Below are 19,882 nucleotides of genomic sequence, written 5' to 3' on the forward strand. Positions count from 1 at the left end.
GGGGCCTATCATGGGGAGGGGGTAGTGGGGAGGGATGACACTGGGAGTTATACCTGATATAAATGACGAATTGATGGGTGCTGATGAGTTGATTGGTGCAGCACACCAACATGGCACAAGTATACATATGTAACAAACCTGCACGTTATGCCCATGTACCCCAGAACTTAAAGTATAATAATAATTTTTTTAAAAACATGCAAAATAATTAAAAATAAATAAATAAAAAATAAAACACTCTAATAATTTGCGTAAAATTATTTGAGCCTATGCAACTCTTCAGATTCTCCTTAAAGTTTCACTCACTAATTTTAGCATTAATCAGTGGATCATGCCTGCAGCAATTATTACAGTAGTGTTCTAATGATGATTTTCTACTTCCCTTATTTATTCTACGTTTATTATTTGGAATCCCTCTATAAAGATTTTTCCTTTCTCCCCTACTTATTTATTCAACAATGTATGTATATAAGTAGGTACTCATAAATATTTAATTCTTTGGGGTATAATATAGTACTCTACTTATTTATTTTGTTGGTCACCTTGTCCCAGCTTCACCCATTAGGAACTCTTTCATATTGGCTCCCGTGTTCTGTTCTGTTTTTAATAGACTTTATATTTTACAGCAGTTTTAGGTTTGCAGCAAAATTGAGCAGAAGGTACCAAGATTTCCCATATACTCCCTTCCTTCCCTCCACCTGCATAGCCTCTCCCATTATCAATATCCGCTTCCACAGGGGTATTTGTTACAAATGATGAACCTATACTGACACATTGCTATCACCCAGAGTCCATAGTTTACTTTAGGGTTCACTCTTGGAGTTGCACATTCTATAGGCTTGAGCAAATTTATAATGACATGCATGCAGTATTAAAGTGGTTTCACTGCCCTAAGAATCCTCTATGCTCCACTTATTCATCCCTGTCTTTTCCCTTCCTGTGTCCCTTTGATATACTCATCCTCCTTATTTTTCTAGCACTTCGTTACTTTTTTACAAGATACACCAGCCTCTTCTCCAAGAAACCATGGTTCCTGTAATTGAAAATTGGTATTTGGAAACCAAGATCTGAATGCTTTTGTCACTTTTAGGGTATCATTAATTCTAGCCCTCTCAGCAGACAGAGCTAAGAAATATTTGTGTGCATGCTAACCCATCTGTATTTTGCTATTTATATATACGTTAAAATAAACATGAGTTAATACCATTTCTGACCCTAAATTGCACTATAAGGCATCATTCTAGACCTTCTCCCTTGTTTATTATGAGCTTCTTTCTTAGACTGTGAAATACCTGACTCTCATTATCTACAAGTTATTTATTTATTTATTTATTTATTCAACCCTACTACACTGGTAGTTTCAGAATTGTTAACTCATACCCCTGGGAGAAACAATTGTACCAATCAGAGTACAGTGTCTACACACAATTACTTTCTGTCGTTAGTCTTTAAATATTCGGCAAAACACTATTTTCATGGTTATTTGTTTCAGGTTTTCTTTCTCCACCCCATTTAGTGAGGTTATGATATATACACTTGTAATACAGTTAGAAACATTTGTTGCAAACTGCATTCAATATTGAGTTGCTCAGACATTTCGGTTGATTTCTAAAACCTTGAATGCAATAAAATTCAGTTTTGTGAGTTTTGACAAATGTATAAAGTCAGATATCCTCTTCCATAGTACCATATAGAACAATTCCATCACCCTAAAAATTCTCTTGTACAGCCTATTATAGTCAACCCCTCAGACCTTCCCCAACCCCTGGCAACTACTGACCTGTTCTCTGTTCCTATAATTTTGCCTTGTCTAGGATGTCATATAAATGGAACTGTATCACTTGTCAGCTTTTGGATATGGCTTCTTTCTCTTAGCACAATGCATTTAAGATTCATCCTAGCTGTATGAATATCAACAGTTATCTTAATTGCCAAATAGTATTCTAGTCTATGATTGTACCATAATTTGTTTATCCATTCACCAGCTGAAGAGCATCTTGGTTGTTTCCAGGTTTTAGTGATTTTCAGTAAGGCTCCATAAATATTCTCATATACATTTTTGTGTAAACTTGATTTTTCAGTTCCCTTCCAAAGGTATCTGTGAGTGAAAATGCTGGGTCATATGTCAAGTGTATGTTAAATTTTAAAAGTAACTGCCAAACTGTTTTCCAAAATGCCTGACCCATTTTGCATTTCCACTAGCAATGAGTGAGAGTTCCTTTTGTAATATATCCTTGTCAGCATTTCATATTGTCTTGTAAATTTATATGTGTATTTAATTCTAGCCACTTTAATAGCTGTATCTTGAAGTGTTTCTCATTACACATTTAATTTTCATTTTCCTAATGATTGATATTATCTTTTAATACACTTCTTTGCCATCTGTACGTTTGGATTGGTGAAAAGTTTGTTCAGATGCTTTGCTACTTTTTAAAATTAAATTTTATCTTTTATTGTTCAGTTTTAAGTGTTATTTATGTATTTTGGATATGCCACATATATAATGTACAAGCATATTCTTTCAACCTGTGGCATTTCTTTTCATTCTTTTGTGTCTTTCACAGATAAAAAAAATTAATATGCAAATATTTAACAATTTTTATTTTTAAAATTTTCATAAATAAAAATGTTTAAATTATTATAGTTTCAATTTATCTATTTTTTTCTTGTATGGATAATGTTTTTTATGATGTAATTAAAAACTAATTGGCATATCCAATATTTCACACGTTCTCTCCCATGTCTTTTTTTAAGAAGTTTTATCGTTTCACATTTTATATTTAGACCTATGATCCACTCTGAATTACTTTTTGCATAAGGTTTAAGTATTCAAGTTCATTTTTTGCAATGGACTTCCAGTCTTTCTAGCACCATTTGTTGTTGTACCTTTGTCCAAAATTAGTTGACCTTGTCCAAAATTTGAGTGGGTCTATTTCTGGGCTCTTTATTCTGTTTCACTGATCTAGATAGCTATCCTTTTTCCAATACCACACTGTCCTGAATATTGCAGCTTTATAATAAGTTTCAAAATAATGTAGTAAAGTTCGTTCCACCGACATTGTTTTATTTATTTATTTATTTTCAATAGTTTTTAGGGTACAGATGGTTTGTGGTTACATGGGTAAGTTCTTTAGTGATGGTTTCTGAGATTTTGGTGCATCTGTCACCTGAGCAGTGTACACTGGCTCCAATATGTAGTCTTTTATCGCTCACCCCCCTTCCATCCTTCCCCCCAAGTCCGCAGAGTCCACTATATGATTCTTACTCCTTTGCATCTTCATAACTTAGCTCCACTTATAAGTGAGAACATAACGATATTTGATTTTTCATTCCTAAGTGACTTCACTTAAAATAATGGCCTCTATGTCCATCCAAGTTGCTGCAAAGGCCATTATTTCATTCTGTTTTATGCTGAGTAGCATTCCATGGTGTATATATACCATGGAATATGATATAAAGAAAATGGATACATTTTCTTTATCCACTCGTTGGATGATGGGCATTTAGGTTGGTTCCATATTTTTGCAATTGTGAAGTGTGCTGCTATAAACATGCGTGTGCATGTGTCTTTTTCATGTAATGACTTCCTTTCCTCTGGGTAGATACCTGGTAGTGGGATTGCTGGATCAAATGGTAGTTCTACTTTTAGTTCTTCAAGGAATCTCCATACTGTTTTCCACAGTGGTTGTACTAATTTACATTCCTACCAGCACTATACAAGTGTTCTCTTTTCACCACATCCATGCCAAGATTTTTTTTTTTTTTTTAATTATGGCCATTCTTGCAGGAGTAAGGTGGTATCTCATTGTGGCTTTAATTCGCATTTCCCTGAAGGTTAGTGATGTTGAGCATTTTTTCATGTGTTTGTTGGCTGTTTATATATCTTCTTTTGAGAATTCTATATTCATGTCCTTTGCCCACTTTTCGATGGAATTATTTGTTTTTTTCTTGCTGAGTTGTTTGAGTTTCTTGTATATTCTGGATGTTAGTCCTCTATCAAATGCATAGTTTGTGAATATTTTCTCCCACTCTGTTGGTTGTCTGTTTACTCTGCTGATTATTTCTTCTGCTTCACAGAAGCATTTAGTGATTTTTTTAACAGCATTTTGTCATTTTCAGCATACAGATCTTTTATACATGTTTTGTTGGTATTATACCTAGTGATTTTATCTTATTAGAACTATTGTAAACATTTTTTTAATTTTGATTTTGAATTGTTTATTGATTGTATATAGTATTATGATTGACTTTTACGTGTTGACGTTGTACCCTGTGAACTTGATAAACTCGCTTATTAGTACTAGGAGGGTTTTTGTTGCATTTGCTTTTGGGTTCTTAGTCATGAATTCTTTGCCTAAGCCTATGTCTAGAAGAGTTTTCCCAATGTTATCTTGTAAAATTTTTATGATTTCAAGTCTGAGATATAAGTCTTTGATCCATCTTGAGTTGATTTTTGTATAAAGTGAGAGATGAGGGTCCAGTTTTATTCTTCTATATGGTGGCTTGCCAATTATCCCAGCATCACTTATTGAATAGGGTATCATTTCCCCACTTTATGTTGTTGTATGCTTTGTTAAAGATCAGTTAAAAATAGATTTTGGGCCGGGCACAGTGGCTCATGCCTATAATCTCAGCACTTTCGGAGGCTGAGGTGAGCAGATCACTTGAGGCCAAGAGTTCGAGACCAGCCTGGCCAACATGGTGAAACCCCATCTCTACTAAAAATACAAAAATTAGCCAGGTGTGGTGGCACATGCCTGTAATCCCAGCTACTATGGAGGCTGAGGCATGAGAAGCCCTTGAACCTGGGAAGCTGAGGTTGCAGTGAGCCGTGATCATGGCACCACACTCCAGCCTGGGTGACAGAGCAAGACTGTGTCTCAAAAAATAAAACATAAATTAAAATATAGATTTCCTGGGATTTTCTACCCAATCATATTGTGGATGAACAGGGACAGATTTATTTCTTCCTTTACAATTTGCATGCCTTATATTTCCTTGTCTCGTAGTATTGACTAGGAATTTCAGTACTATGTTGAATAGGAGTGGTGAGAGTGGACATCCTTGCCTTGTTCCTGATATTAGAGAGAAAGCATTTAGCCTGTCAACATAAAGTATGATATTAGCTGTAGATTTTTTGTAAATATTCTTTATCTGGGTAAGGAAGCTCCCTTCTATTCCAAATTGCTAAGAGTTTCATTAAGAATGGATATTGTATTTTGTAAAAAGTTTTTTTTCATCTGCTGATATAATTTGGGGCATCTTAATCTATTTTGTGCTGCTAAAACAGAATACCACAGACTGGCTAATTTATAAAGAATAGAGATTTATTTCTTACAGTTCTGGAGGCTGGGAAGTCCAAGATCACGTGGCCACATCTAGTGAGGGCCTTCTTGCTGCATCATCCCATGGTGGAAGGTGAAAGGGCCAGAGAGAGTGTGCTTATGTGCGTGCCTGTGCATGTGAGTGTGGGAGCCAAACTTATCCTTTTATCAGGAACTATTTTCTGAGTTAACTAAACCATTCCATCAATAATGCCATTAATTCATTCATGAGGGCAGAAGCCTTAGAGGTAGAGCCCTCATGACCGAATCACCTCTTAAAGTTCCCACCTCTCAATGCTGTTGCACTGGAGATTAAGTTCCAACACATGAACTTTGGAGGATGCATTCAAACCATACCATGGAGTTTTACATCTTTAAAATGGATTGCTTTGATTGATTTTCATATGTTGAACCAGTCTTGTATTCCTGGGATAAACCATGCTTTCTTGTGGTATATTAATTATCTATTTTATATATAGCCAAATTTCATTGGCATTTTTTTAGGATTCTTATGTTTATGTTCATGAGGGATATCGATTTGTAGTTTCTTTTTTTGTACCACTTATTTTTCTGGTTTTTATATCAGGGAAATGCTGGCCTCACAGAGTAAGTTGATATGTATTTCCCTGTCTCCTAACTTCATAGAGAGATTGTATAGAATTGATGCTATTTCTTCTTTAAATGAATGGTAAAATTTGCCATTGAGACTGTCTGGACCTGGGTATTTTGGGGGAAGATTTTTAATTGCAAATTCAATTTCAGTAATATTTATAGAAGGATTTAGATTATTTAGATTATTTGTTACATTTTGGATAAGTTTTGCCAGTTTGTGCTTTTTGAGAAATTTGTTTCATCTATGTTGTCAAATTTATGTGTTTAGAATTGCTATTACATACTCTTGTCATTGTAATACCTATGAAATTTCTATCTACTCTTTCATTCCTGAGCTTTTATTTCAGCTATTATATTTTTAGTTCAAAATATCCATGTGATTCTTATTTATATCTTGTTTCTTCACTGAGTGCTTCTGTTTTAAATATTTGTTCCAAAATCGCTTGTTATTGTTCATTCAAGCATTTTTATAATAGCTAATTTAAGATAATTTAATGTCTTATCTCATCATTCATGTCTGTTGTCTTTTTCCATGTTAATTGAAATGTTTATGGTTATTTGCATGCTGATTGATTGTAGTTTGTATCCTGGACATTGTGAGTATTGTCTTGAGATTCTGTATCTTGTTTATATCCTGTGGAGAAGGTCTATATTTTTGTTTTAGCCTTTTGTATATTTTGGTTCCAAAATCAATTCAGTTTTCAAACCTTTTGCAGTACCATATAGGTCTGTCCTGCATGTGTACCATCTAGTGGTCAGTCTGAGACTTGGGTGGAGGTGTCCTTTCTAGTTGAGTTTCCAAATCTTTGGTATGCTAATGAATATCAAAGCAGTCACAAGTCAGAGGTAAGCCCAGGGGTTCAAATCAACTTTACACTGTTGCTTTTTCAAAACTCTTCCCTCTCCTTTATCTTTTCAGTACTTTCCAGTTCCCTGGGCTCTCATTTTCTGTTTTCTCTTCAAAAACTACCCACTGTCATGGTTGTAGCATTTCCAGAAACAAGTAGCAAGAGGAGAGAGTGAGAACGAGAGAGGGAGAGGGAGAGGAAGAGGGAAAACTAGTATAAAGATGTCTTCTTGACATCGTGGCTTCACCTAGAGGAAGGAACTTATCCCACACAGTTTTGATTCCTGGAGGCTCCCATTCTGGGCCACTATTGCTTCTGAGCCACCTTTGCTTTTACTACCTCCACTGTGGAACCAAAGGAGGAGTAAATAAAAACCCAAGGGATTTCCCCCACTCTCTCTGAATTTTAGTTCTCTGTTACATTCCTTGAGCCCAAACTCCAAGACTTCTCCTGCATCTCTGTCTGCTAGACAATGCTCATTTTGAATTGCATACCATGTTGAATTCAGGCTCAGGATACTGAATGGGGAGAAAAGTAATGCTGAATTTGCAGTTGTTTAGTTGGTACTTCAAACTCTGGTGTCTTCTCTGATCTACCTACTTAGATTTACCTTTCAATTTTCATATAGTTGTTCATGCATTCTATCAGAATTTTATATTTGAGTTAGTGAGAGATAAAAGGTCTGAGAATTGGACCCAACTATATATGTTTTGTAAACGGCATGTAGTTGGATCCTACTTTTTAATCTAATCTGACCACTTCCGTCTTTAGTTGGAATATTTAGTTGATTCACATTTAAAGTGATTATCAATATAGTTAGATTAAAATCTACCATCTTTCTGTTTTCATTATATTTATTCTTGATGTTTTCTATTTACTGTATTTGGCTTTTGTTTCCTTTTTCCCTCTTTTTTCTGCCTTTCATTATTTTATTTGGTCATTTTGTATGATCCCATTTTGTCTCATGTATTTATTTATTATTTAGACATCTTTTAAGGAAACCTTTTTAGTGGTTTCCGGAAAGTTTGTAATGTACATTTTTATATAATTTGGTTCACCTTTAAATAATACTGTACTGCTTCATGTGTAGTACAAGACTATCCCCAATTCCTTCCTTCCATTGTTTGTGTCATTGTTGTATTCTATTATTTTTTTGCAAATGCTATAAACATACAATACATTGGTACTATTATTGCTTTAAACAATGAGTTATATTTTAGAACAATTAAGAATATGATAGTTATATTTGTCTTCATTTATTACTTTTGCAACACTTTTCCTTTAATTATGTACACCCAATTTTCTGACCTATATCATATCCCTCTGTCAGAAGAATTTCCTTTAATATTTAGACTGTAAGACAGGTCTGCTGATGCTGAGTTTCCTCAGTTTTTGTCCGAAAAAGCATTTTGTCTTAATTTTTGAAGGATATTTTTGCAGAACTTGGAATTCTGGATTGGCATTTTTTTCTTTCAAAACTTATAAAGGTTTCATTCCACTGTCTTTTTGCTTATGTGATTTCTGACAAGAAGTCTGGTATAATTCTTCTCTTTGTTCTTCTGTGGGTAAGATGTTCCCCACCTACCGCCTTCTTCCTGGCAGTCTTCAAGATTTTATTTTTGTCTTGATTTTCTGTAATTTGAATTTGTTATATCTGGGTGTGGGTTTTGGTTTGGTCTTTGTATTTACCCTGGTTGGTGTTCTCTGAGCTTCTTGAATCTGTGGTTTGGTGTCAGTCATTAATTTGGAAAATTTTGGCCATTATTGTCTTCACATATTTCTTCTGCCTTATTCTTTCTTCCCCTTCTTGTGTTCCAAATACATATATGTTATACTGTTTGATATTGTCCCACAGTTCTTGGATGTTTTGTTCTGTTTTCTTTTTTTTTTTTTTTTTTGCTCTTTTTTTTTCTCTTTGCATTTCAGTTTGTGTGATCTCTATTGACCTGTCTTCAAGTTCACTGATGACTCAGCTGTGCGGATCTACTGATGAGCACATCAAGGATAGTCTTCAGATCTGTTACTGTGTTTTTTTCTCTCCCATTTATATTTGATTCTTTCTTATACTTTTCACCCCCCTGCCGAAATTACCTATCTGATCTTGCATGATAAACTTTCCCAACAGAGCCTTTAACATACTAATCATAGCTATTTTAAGTTTCCTATCTGATAAAGATGGAAACAGTAGACAAAGGGAATTCCAAAAGGGGGAATGGGCAGGGGGGAGCAAGAGTTGAAAAACTACCTGTTGGGTACTGTGTTCGCTATTTGGGTAATGGGGTCACTAGAAGCCCAAACCCCACCATTACACAATATACCCAGGTAACAAACCTGCACATATAACCCCTGAATCTGTAATGTATCCAAGTAAATAAACAGATTCCTTGTCTGATATTTCCAACATCTGTGTCATAACTTATTTTGGTCCTAATGATTGCTTTTCTCTTCAGACATTGTTTTTATTCCTTGCCTTGATTCTTCCCTTTGTGCTACACCCTGGAGATAATATATGCCTTAAATCTCGTATAGATGTATTCCACTGTTATTTTTACTGATGCTTTTTAGCCTGGTAGTGGGAGAATGGGGACCTGGGACATTCTATGCTATTCTCATTAAGTCTCAGTCTTAGGCAGGCTTACCCTGAGTGTTGGAGGTGTGTCCTTCACAAGTGTACCTGCCTCTCCTCCTGTGTTCTAACCCAGGTGGGCTTAGCACATTTTCCTGCCCCTCCCGGGTTAGACTTTTTTTTTTTTTTTTTTTCAATTTTCTCCCCCAGCTGTAGTGAGTTTTCACCAGTGTACCTCAGTTTCTGTTGCCCTTTCTTCTGAGGACTAAGACATTTTTCCCTTTGGGAAGATAAGGTAGATTGGTATGGGCAGAGTTTCAGTGATGTTGGTCAGTCTGCTCTGCTAGCTGCAGTGAGTTTCTCCCAGTACTTTCAAGCTAGTTTTTGTTGCCTTTTCCCTGAATAGTAAGGCTTTTGCTCCATAGAGAATATAGGGAAAATAGTCTGTGCAGAATTTCAGCAATGGCTATTGTACTGTTCTCCCCAAACCAGAACTACAGGATATCTTTCTCAGGATTCTTCTCAGTCTTTCTTGTCAGCTTCTGGGGGAGTTCCTGGAGGAAAACTCTGCAAAGGGGTGCAAAACTGCCTATGTCTGCAGCCCCTACAGGCTTCACATTCTCACACTAGCCCATAACCAGCCTCTAGCAATTCATCATAATTTTTAGCTGAATCTTCTTATGAGTTTGTATGTTGTTCACTGGTATCTGCACCAGGTAAGCAAATGCCTGGTCCTGTGGCTCCCTTGAAGATGGTTGTTTCTACAGGTTTGTGGTACTGCAACCTCAGTTTTCTGATGAGTCTCAGAGAAGTTCTTAATTTTCACTTTCCCAGCTTTTGTTCTTATTGTAATGGTGGGAGATGTGTTTTTTACAACTCTACATTTCTGACCTAATACCAGAAGAGCATATGAATCTGAGGATAAGCTTTTGAGGGTCTGTTTGTCTTTCAGCATCCATACCCCAGTTTACCAATTCCCCCACGATGGTGATCATGGTGGGTTTACCAGCTCGAGGCAAGACTTATATCTCCACGAAGCTCACACGATATCTCAACTGGATAGGAACACCAACTAAAGGTATGCCTCTGAAAGTCTTTGTTCAACAACCCCATAAAAGCCACTGGCTGAAAACCTTACTTAAGTAGAAGGCCAAAGTCCTCAATACCAGAAATGCCTCATCATTATTATTATCAGCAGTAGGACTACTGCTATCACTATTACTACATTCTTATACAGTTTATAACTTCTTGAGCACATACTTTGTACCCAACACCACTCTAGGTGCTAAGCATAGGAAAACTAGTGTTAAGATTAAATGTCTTCTCTCAAGAAGTTCCATGACCTCGAAACAACCCTGTGAGTAACATTCTATTTTTATTGCCATTACTATTATTGCCATACCAATATTACTACTTTTATTAGCATTACCACTTCTTCAACATTTCATAGTTGAGGAAATTGAGGCCCAAGGGGTGAAGTGCCTTGTCTAAAGGCATATGGCCAGTAAGTGACAGAACCAGGATATGAACCCAGGTCTATTTGATTCTAAGCCTGATACTGTGCCAAGTCTAGTGCATGGTTCTACTGATTGGAAGAGAAAAGAATCCCACATTAGCCCTATAGTCTCCTTTTCTCCATTCTTTTTGTCTCCTTCTTTCTCTTGTTAATCTCAACATCCTGTCTCTCTGCCCTGCTTCCTTCTATCTCTCCCCCTCTTCCTTCCTCTCCCCAATTTGTTTCTTTTTCCCATTTCTTATTTCCATTCATCTATGTTCTCTTTATCTAATTCACTGGTGAAGAGTTTCCCAATAGTTTTCCATGTGCCCAAACTCCTGCTAGGCAATGAGGATACAAAACTGGATGAGACTCACCCTGTCCTTGAGGAGTTCTAAGTCTAGCTGGGATGTATAAGAATACCTCATATCATCTAGGAATTCTAGAACAGGAGCAGGGTGCTGCATGAAATCACAAAGGGATTTGACAACTGGAAGGCAAGGAAAGCTTCCTACATAGGATATGTTTGAGCTGAGTCTTGTGGGAGGAATAAGACATTGGCAGAAGGGAAGGAGAGAAGGAACAGCTCTCATGGAGGACTGCAAGCTCTCAGGAAAATCTGCTGAGTGTAGAGGTACATGGGACACTGGCAGATTGGTTTCTGCCTTAAGGGCCCCATAATGGGTTCAGGGTTTCTGATTCCCCTGCTTTCTATCTTCTTCACTCCACTCAATTCTCTCAAAGGCCTCCAGAGTTATATTTCAAAGCACAAAGCTGAACATGCCTGTGACCTCCAAAGGTCCCCTTGGCCTGCAGGTTTAAATCCATAGTGGATGACTCACCATCCTCCAAACGTGCTCTTCCTTCTGCCAATGCCATACTCTTGCTCAAACTGTTCCTCTACCTGGATGCCTTTGTTCCTGACTCCCACTGCCCATATCTGCCTGTAAAAGGCGCCTACCCTAAAAAGCCTTGTTCAAATGGTGAAACCTTCTCAGATCATTCCAAGTACAATTAGTCTTTCCTTCCCTCTCACTCTCTTCCATGGCTTCATATTGTCTTTGTCAGAGCATTTAACAAACTCTGTGGGAGCTCTCCATTTACTGGTTTACTCACTGTCTTACCTGTTGGACCGTGAGTGCCTTTAGGGCCCCATCATGAAGATCGGGCTAATCCCTGAGACCCAGAGCTCATATCCTGCTTCACAGAGTAGGAATCAAAAAGTATTTGTTACATGAATGAATGAAATATTAACTCTTTGGCTGCTTATCTTCTTTCTCCTCCTTTCCTTCCCTCCTCTGTAGTTTTTCATCATTGTAAGTGGGAAAGTATGGCCTAGAGATTTAGATTTAGAATCTTCATCATAGTATAGAAAAATAAAACAACTTTGGACTAGAAGTCAGGAGGTCCAGTCTATATCTGTCACCAGCTCACTCACTGTTTGACCCTTGGTGATTAATTTTACTCCCTAGATCTCCATTTCTTCATCTTTCCACCAGAGTAGGGCATTTTAAGGATTGGTGTTTATGATAAAGTAGAATAATGGAAAGACCATCAGCTATGTTGCCAAATAGACCTGGGTTTGAATCTCAGATATCCACAGATAGGAAATAATTGTGCAAGTTTTTCCTATCTCTGAACTTTCAGTTTCCTCATTTATAAAATGGTAATAGTGATCTCTACTTTGCAGGGCTGTTGTGAGGAATAAATAAACTGGTAGCCATAATTTGAAGTTTTAAAAGCAATTTTATAGCTACAAATTATACCTTCTTCCACCTCTGAGGTCCCTCCCAGCAAGGACATTTTTTGGCCACTGGGATCTTCCCAATCTCTTCACTGGCGCTCCCTGCTTTCAGTATTTAATTTAGGCCAGTATCGACGAGAGGCAGTGAGCTACAAGAACTATGAATTCTTTCTTCCAGACAACATGGAGGCTCTGCAAATCAGGAAGTAAGTACCCAATATTTTAGGAATCTGTGCTGTCCCGTGGCTGAAAGGCCCTTGTTCAGATACTCGGGGAGTAGGGCAGAATAATCTGGACCAGAAAGGTGGCCCTCTAGACTCTCAAACAGTAGTTGGAACAGCCCTTCCATTATCCTGCCCAAAGCCTGTTTCTGGTCATAACCATCCACTTATCAAAAACCTTTAATGGTCTTCTACTTCTGACAGGAGAGAGTAGAAACTTCTCAGCTTAGCATTTGAGGCAAGAATCTCAATAGCTTGGCCTACTCTAGTTTCTGTAGTCTCATCAGTTCAACCTCAAGGTCTGTCTACACTGCAAGACGCTGAGTAAAGGCAGACTAGAGCCTGGGCCTTATGCCCTCAATATAGAACCCAGCAGTGAGTAATCACTAAAGAGATTTTTGCTGAAAGCATAAATACATTGCCACTGTCACGCCTGTGTGTTACCCATGCCAGGAATGCCTTTTATTTCACAGACCACATGCTCTACCTGGGTTCATAAAACAGTTCAGCTTGAGTTCCATTAGCTCAAGGGTTGGAAGCCTTAATATTATGGCTTCTGTCATTGCTCAGCTTTTCCTGATTGTGTCACTTTATACCTGCCCCTAAGCTGTGTAAGCTGTGCACATACAGCCACTTTCAACTGTTTGACCCCTCTGTGCTTAGCACGGTGCCTAAAGCACAGGGCACATAAGTTAGTCTAAGACATGAGAGATGATACAGAAGATACTGCAGACAATGAGAGAGGAATCCATCCTGGGTGATAAGGGTTGTCTCTTTTTCTTTCCTGGTCTATTTCAGGCAGTGCGCCCTAGCAGCCCTGAAGGATGTTCACAACTATCTCAGCCGTGAAGAAGGTCATGTCGCGGTAAAGAAATTTGTTATTTTTTCCTTGGGTATCTACTGGGAAGGGAATTAGCTAATATGTACTGAACATTTACTGTTGTTCTGAGTATTTGCATATATTAATAATTTCATTTTATGCTCCCCCCTTGAGGTAGGTATTGTTATTATGCCCCATTTCAGAGCCCAGAAGAATGGTTCACAGACACATTAAATAATTTCCCAAGGTAGTACAGCATATACCTGGCAGGGCCAGAAATGGAATCCAAGTTGTATAGCTTCAGAATCCCCACTCTTAACCACTGTGCACTACCAGTCCACCCCCAATAATTCAGCAGGATTATATTAGAATTTAAAACTGCAGTACAAACAGTTTTGAGTTCTAGAGACTTACCTAAATATCTAGTCAATAGTTTAGCTAGGATTTGCAAATTCTGAAAGGGGAGGAGATTCTCAAATATGCAAATGGTCCAATCTCAGGTACTGAGGCTAGGGAATTGTTTCTTGTTCTTGAGGACTTCTAAAGTGATAAGGAAGGAAGAAGCTTCAGCTAGGAATTGAGAGAACCAGTTCTAGCTCTGCTCTGTCAGCAACTCTCAGTGACTTTGGTCAAGGCAAGTTCTTCTAGGCCTCAGTTACCTCACCTATAAAATGACCCTAATAAACACCCACAATTTCCTCTTGCCTTATTACACTCACAGGGTAGCATACATTTCTGGACAGACCACAAGGGCCCAATATGTGCTTGTGAAATTGTCATAAGCCAATCATGAATCCTTCCTATCCTTCAAGACCTTGTTCAAGTTTTACCTCTATATGGAAGCCCTCCACTTAGCACAGGGATGGGCAAAGAGTAGGTGTTCTGTTAGCACCAGATTCAGAGTAATCCAATCTCATTACCTGCCTCTAGGTTTTTGATGCCACCAACACTACCAGAGAACGGCGGTCACTGATCCTGCAGTTTGCAAAAGAACATGGTTACAAGGTATGGTAACACTCCAACTCTTATTTAGAGCCTGTTTCTCCAGCACAAACCCCAAAGAAAGGCAAACCAGGGGATTCAGAGCAGCCAAATCCACAACCATAAGCTCAACATTTTAATTTGGTTCTCTAGCTTTCCAGGATATAGTCAGAAGCAGCAAAGCAGAACAAGAAAGGAGGGGTGCCACATTAGGCAATGGAAGATGACTGCAGACAGGCTGGCTATGGGGAAAGAGTGGAGAGAGTCACTACAAAAAGCTTATATAAGACCTAAACCCAGTAAAGATATAAAACAACAATCTGGGGTCATTCAGTTTAGAGCCAATCTGCCTCATGAAACTCAGAAGCCTGAAAGTACCACTGTATGAGAGCATTATGTTGTCAGAGATGCCCCTGGAGATGATTTAGAACCATTGAAAAGGAGTAAAGCTATGTTCAGCTCCTATCAAACATAATTTCCTGCTGGAAGTCTCTTTTCTGTTTCTTTTATAGGTGTTTTTCATTGAGTCCATTTGTAATGACCCTGGCGTAATTGCAGAAAACATCAGGGTAAGGACCACCAGTTACTTTTCCACTTTGCTCTGCCTTAGGCTTAGATCATGCCTAAGGCAGAGGTGAGATTATGCTTAAGGCAACTCCATGAGATTAAAGAAAGTATTCCTCCCTGATCTTCTCCTCCTCGTTTTTATAGGAAGCATTCCCTAACCATCCTGGCCTACAATGACTCTATTAATTTTAACGAAGCCAACATACATAGTGCCCTTCCTATGCTCCAGATACCAGACTTGACTGTCATTAATTTTCACAACAAAACTGCATATTACAGATTATTTCCATGTTAGAGAGAGGAAACTGAGGTTCCAAAAGGATAAATGAATTGTCAAAGATTCATACAGACAGAAAGGGATAGAAGTGGGACTGGACCTCAGGCTTGGCTGTCTGCCTCAAAAGCCTACATTTTTTATTCTACCCCAAAATTCATACCAGAACTACCACTGCTCTTAGATTCTAGGCATGTGGTCTAGAACTAGGTCATTTACCACGTTTTGTTGTTCCCCACTTCATCAAATTACTGGAGCTCAAGAACAGAAGAGACCGTAAGGGCAATTTTCTTCTACCCTCCATCAGATACTTGAAGTCTTACATAAATGTATATCTAGATTTTCTTTTTATACCTGCAATGATAAGGGGCCCATTGCTTTCAACGAATGCGGTCCAGTCAAGCTGGAATCTGCCTCCTTGTAATTTTTATTAATTGGTATTTTTTTTAACCTTTTGGGGCATACAGCATGTTCATTTCCTCCCTTCCCTCTTCATCCTCCCATCTATCTATCTATCAATTCAACAGAAATTGACTATATACCTGGACTTGGCCATTCTGGGCATTAGAGACATACATATGGATAGTGGAGAGTCCTTCCCTTGAGCATATATTCTAGTGAGGAAGACTGGCAAGTATATGTACAGAACTCTGAGAACTGAGGTGATATGAGGGAACAGAGGAAGCTTTGGGAAGACAGTGCTGAGGGCCTAACTTTGCATGGGGGCAGAAATCAGGGAAGCCTTCCTAATGGAGGTAAAATTAAAACGAATAAGGATATATGCGATTGTTATTACAAAAGTGTTCTTCACACATGAATGACACTTCAGTTTCCAATGACCTTGAAGAACACATAGGAATTTGGTGCGTGAAGAATGGAAAATAAGGATATAAGCATATACTAAGTATGGCATCTCCAGAGAACTATAAGTAGCTTAAATTGGTTAAAGTCAAATGTGTGGAGGAATAGGGGAGCCATGGGAGATAAGGTTGAAGAAATAATTTGGGGCCCAATCATGACAAGCCATGAGCTGCCTGCTAAAATAATTCACACTTTTTTTCTAAAAGTTATGACAAAATGTATAAGGGCTTTAAGCAGGAGAATACTTTGGCCAGATATTCATATTAGAAATACCCTTCTGGCTGCCAGTATGGTGAATACATTAGAAGTAAAAAATATATAGACAAAGTAATTGGGCACACAGCTATAGTGAGCACAAGCAAGAATGAATGGATATTTAGAGGAGATGATAGAGTGGAGAGGATTTGGTACCTGCTAAGAGGTGAGGGATGATAGAAAGACAGACATCTAGGATGATTCCCAGGTTCCATTTAGGAGCAGATGATGGGGTAGGTGATAGTGCCAGTACCTGAGATGAGGACTGTGGGAGGAGACAGTGGGTATTGGTGAATTAGGAGAGGCCAGTCTTCAGAAATCCAAAGACAGCATGTCATAATCTCCCGGTAAACACTTGATACATGTAAGCCGTAATGACCCCTGGACAAGATCTCTGGTTCCACTTCTTCAGCCATTTCTCACATCACAATTTCTGGTCCTCTTATAAATGTTCTTCTTTTATAAACAGTGTATGCTCTGCGACTGAGTATAATGTAACAGGCTTTCTTTGAGATTAGGAATGAGGAGTCACACAACCAGCTTCTTTTCAATTGCCTGATTTTTGTAAACTTAGGCAAGATGTGTTCTCCAGGTCTCAATTTCCTCATCTTTATAATGAGGCATCTTGTACTCAGTGGTCTCTAAGAACCTTCCAAAGAAAACCATCAGAGACTCTGTCTTACAATGTCTCCCTTGATACCTCTGTTCTCCCTGATCCCAGCAAGTGAAACTTGGCAGCCCCGATTATGTAGACTGTGACCGTGAAAAGGTTCTGGAAGACTTTCTAAAGAGAATTGAGTGCTATGAGGTCAACTACCAACCCTTGGATGAGGAACTGGACAGGTAAGAGCCAGCACCCCAAAGTCAAGGTCTAGATCTTTTGCCCAGTTTTGATATCCTGTAGAACCTGGAGGGAATATCCTCCCTTTCTGAGCCTCAGCTTCTCTATCTGTAACATCAGGAAACTGAACTTGATTATCTTTCTTCAAGGATCCTTTCAGCTCTGATTCCTTGATGTGTAAGGTGTTCCTAAGATGATTAAAATAGTGTTTTCCTGAGCAATATGAACAGTTCAGGACCCCCTCCTGAACAGAACAAATGCCCCCATCCTGTGGGTGTTGCGATTATTATTACAAAAGTGTTCTTCACACATGAATGGCACTTCAGTTTCCAAACATGTTTACCTTCTTTCTTACATTTAATCCCTTAGGACTCCTGTAAAGGAGGCTGAGATAAGTCTTATGATCATAAAATTTCAAGAAAAAGAAATTGAGTCTTAGAGAACTGAAATTACTTTCCCAAGTTCCCATCACAAGGGGTAGAGCTAGGATTCTAATTACATGTTCTGTCTCCTAGTCATGTCTCTTTTCACAACATTCCCATGTCTCATCAATCAACAAGTATTTGGACCCTTTGGGCTGTGGTATATGTAGGGGGTATAAATAGGGGCAAAAGAGGTGGGTTCTATCCTCGGGTAGCTTCTATAGTGCTTTGACATATGAGAACACCCATTAAAAAAAAAAAAAAAAAAAAAAAACAAGAAATGCTCTGTCATAATACCAACTAAAGATAGGAGAGAGCAGATGTGAGTTTTAGATGTAGAATGTTCCCAGAACCCTACTCTCTTTGAAAATGTGTTGTGATGAGAAGAGACCCCAAGTGAGAAGTATAAAGAGGCTTCAAATGGTCATCACCACTCTAAGAAATCTAAAGAGTGGCCTTACCCAATTGAAGTACCGAGAGATCAGCACTGTTATTGCCCCACTCTTTAGATGGAGAAACTGAGACCCAGATCAAATCAAAGGCTTACTTTGGGCTACACAATGAACGAATCAGTAGCACAATATCTGTTCGAACCCATATCCCAGTTGTGCAGATTGTTCATTGCACAGGCACCCTGGTCAAGGGTACACTCGCTTCTCTCACCAAGATGTGTGCTGAAGTAGGGCTGTGTGACCCTGAGGAAAGTACGGCTTTTGAAAATTATCACAAAGGAATGACATGGGCTAACAGCATATGGTGAAAGGAGCCTGAAGGCTGGAGTGGAGGGTGTAAGTGAAATAACAGCATTGACAAAACCCCAGCCCTGGGCCCAGACCCTGCGGTTGCTAGGTTGCTGTTTGATGAATTAGTTTGGGCCAGAAGAAGACAAATCTAGAAGGTCAGCTTTATGTCATCATTTTTCTATCAACAGACATTTATAGTCTATGCATCAGGTCCCAGCCCTGAACATGGAATCAAAAGAGGAAAGGGCTGTCCCTGATTTGACAGAATGTCCAGTTAGTTGGAGAAGACAATGAGTACACAGTTGGTCACAACTCTGGTGACAGTAAACCAAGTGGGCTGTAGAAACATGGGACCCCGTCCAACTTGGAGGAAGAAGGTCTGAAAGAGCTTGATTACCCAATAAGCAGACTACACATAGGGTACCAGCAAGATAGGGGCTACCAAACTGAGAAAAAGAACTATCTTAAAAACTTTATTTATTTATTTATTTATTTATTTATTTATTTATTTATTTATTATTTTATTTTATTTTATTTTATTTTATTTTTGAGACAGAGTCCCATTCTGTCACCCAGGCTGGGGTGCAGTTACATGATCTTGGCTCACTGCAACCTCTGCCTCCTGGGTTCAAGCAATTCTCCTGTCTCAGCCTCCTGAGTAGCTGGGATTACAGGTGCCCGCCACTGCACCCAGCTAATTTTTATATTTTTATTAGAGACAGGGTTTCACCATGTTGGCCAAGCTGGTCACTAACTCCTGACCTCAAATGATCTGCCTGCCTTGGCCTCCCAAAGTGCTGGGATTACAGGCATAAGCCACTGCACCCAGCTGGCTTAAAGGCTTTTATAATATTGGATATTTCAAAAACAGCATCAAGGTAGTCAAAGTGGAAAAATATAAAACCAGAACTTGGGAGAATCTCCCCATATTCTATAGTTTATAATTTTTATTTTAAATAAAAATTTAAAACTTTTTTTTAATTTTTAAAATAAAATTAAAAATTTGGATGGAGGTAGGCATTAACTACTCTACTATTTTTGGTGTGGAACACCTCTAAATGACTTCACGTGATCCTGGTCTTAAAAAAGGCTTCCTAAAGAGTGAATATGCTGGTTCTTGAGGTATGAATGCATAGCAGCTCAACTTTGGAAATCAGGCAAAGAGAATAGCACTTTGTAAGTGCCTAGTTAAATCTGAACAAGAGTAGAGAAATACAGAAAATATTCCAAGTGTAATAGCAAAGGTGTGAAGACAAGAATGAAACAGAGAAGATATGGGTATGGGCATGGGACCATAAAGTGAGGCCA

General features: G+C 38.4%; 1 protein-coding gene across 3 annotated transcripts in view; it reads left to right on the plus strand.

The window, feature by feature from the left end:
* Nucleotides 1–19,882, plus strand: part of PFKFB1 (6-phosphofructo-2-kinase/fructose-2,6-biphosphatase 1) — a 59,562-nt gene that overhangs the window by 21,474 nt on the left and 18,206 nt on the right. Inside the window, exons 2-7 of one of the 3 annotated variants that reach the window (XM_011991970.1) lie at nt 10,303–10,428; nt 12,702–12,795; nt 13,609–13,675; nt 14,561–14,635; nt 15,124–15,180; nt 17,290–17,411. In XM_011991970.1, coding sequence (XP_011847360.1) covers nt 10,303–10,428; nt 12,702–12,795; nt 13,609–13,675; nt 14,561–14,635; nt 15,124–15,180; nt 17,290–17,411 — 541 coding nt within the window. The remainder of the gene's footprint in view (nt 1–10,302; nt 10,429–12,701; nt 12,796–13,608; nt 13,676–14,560; nt 14,636–15,123; nt 15,181–17,289; nt 17,412–19,882) is intronic. The other 2 variants (XM_011991971.1, XM_011991972.1) reach the window with 2 other exon arrangements.

Source organism: Mandrillus leucophaeus, unplaced genomic scaffold, assembly GCF_000951045.1.
Source record: "Mandrillus leucophaeus isolate KB7577 unplaced genomic scaffold, Mleu.le_1.0 Scaffold400, whole genome shotgun sequence".
In the NCBI taxonomy this organism is placed as follows: Eukaryota; Metazoa; Chordata; class Mammalia; order Primates; family Cercopithecidae; genus Mandrillus; species Mandrillus leucophaeus.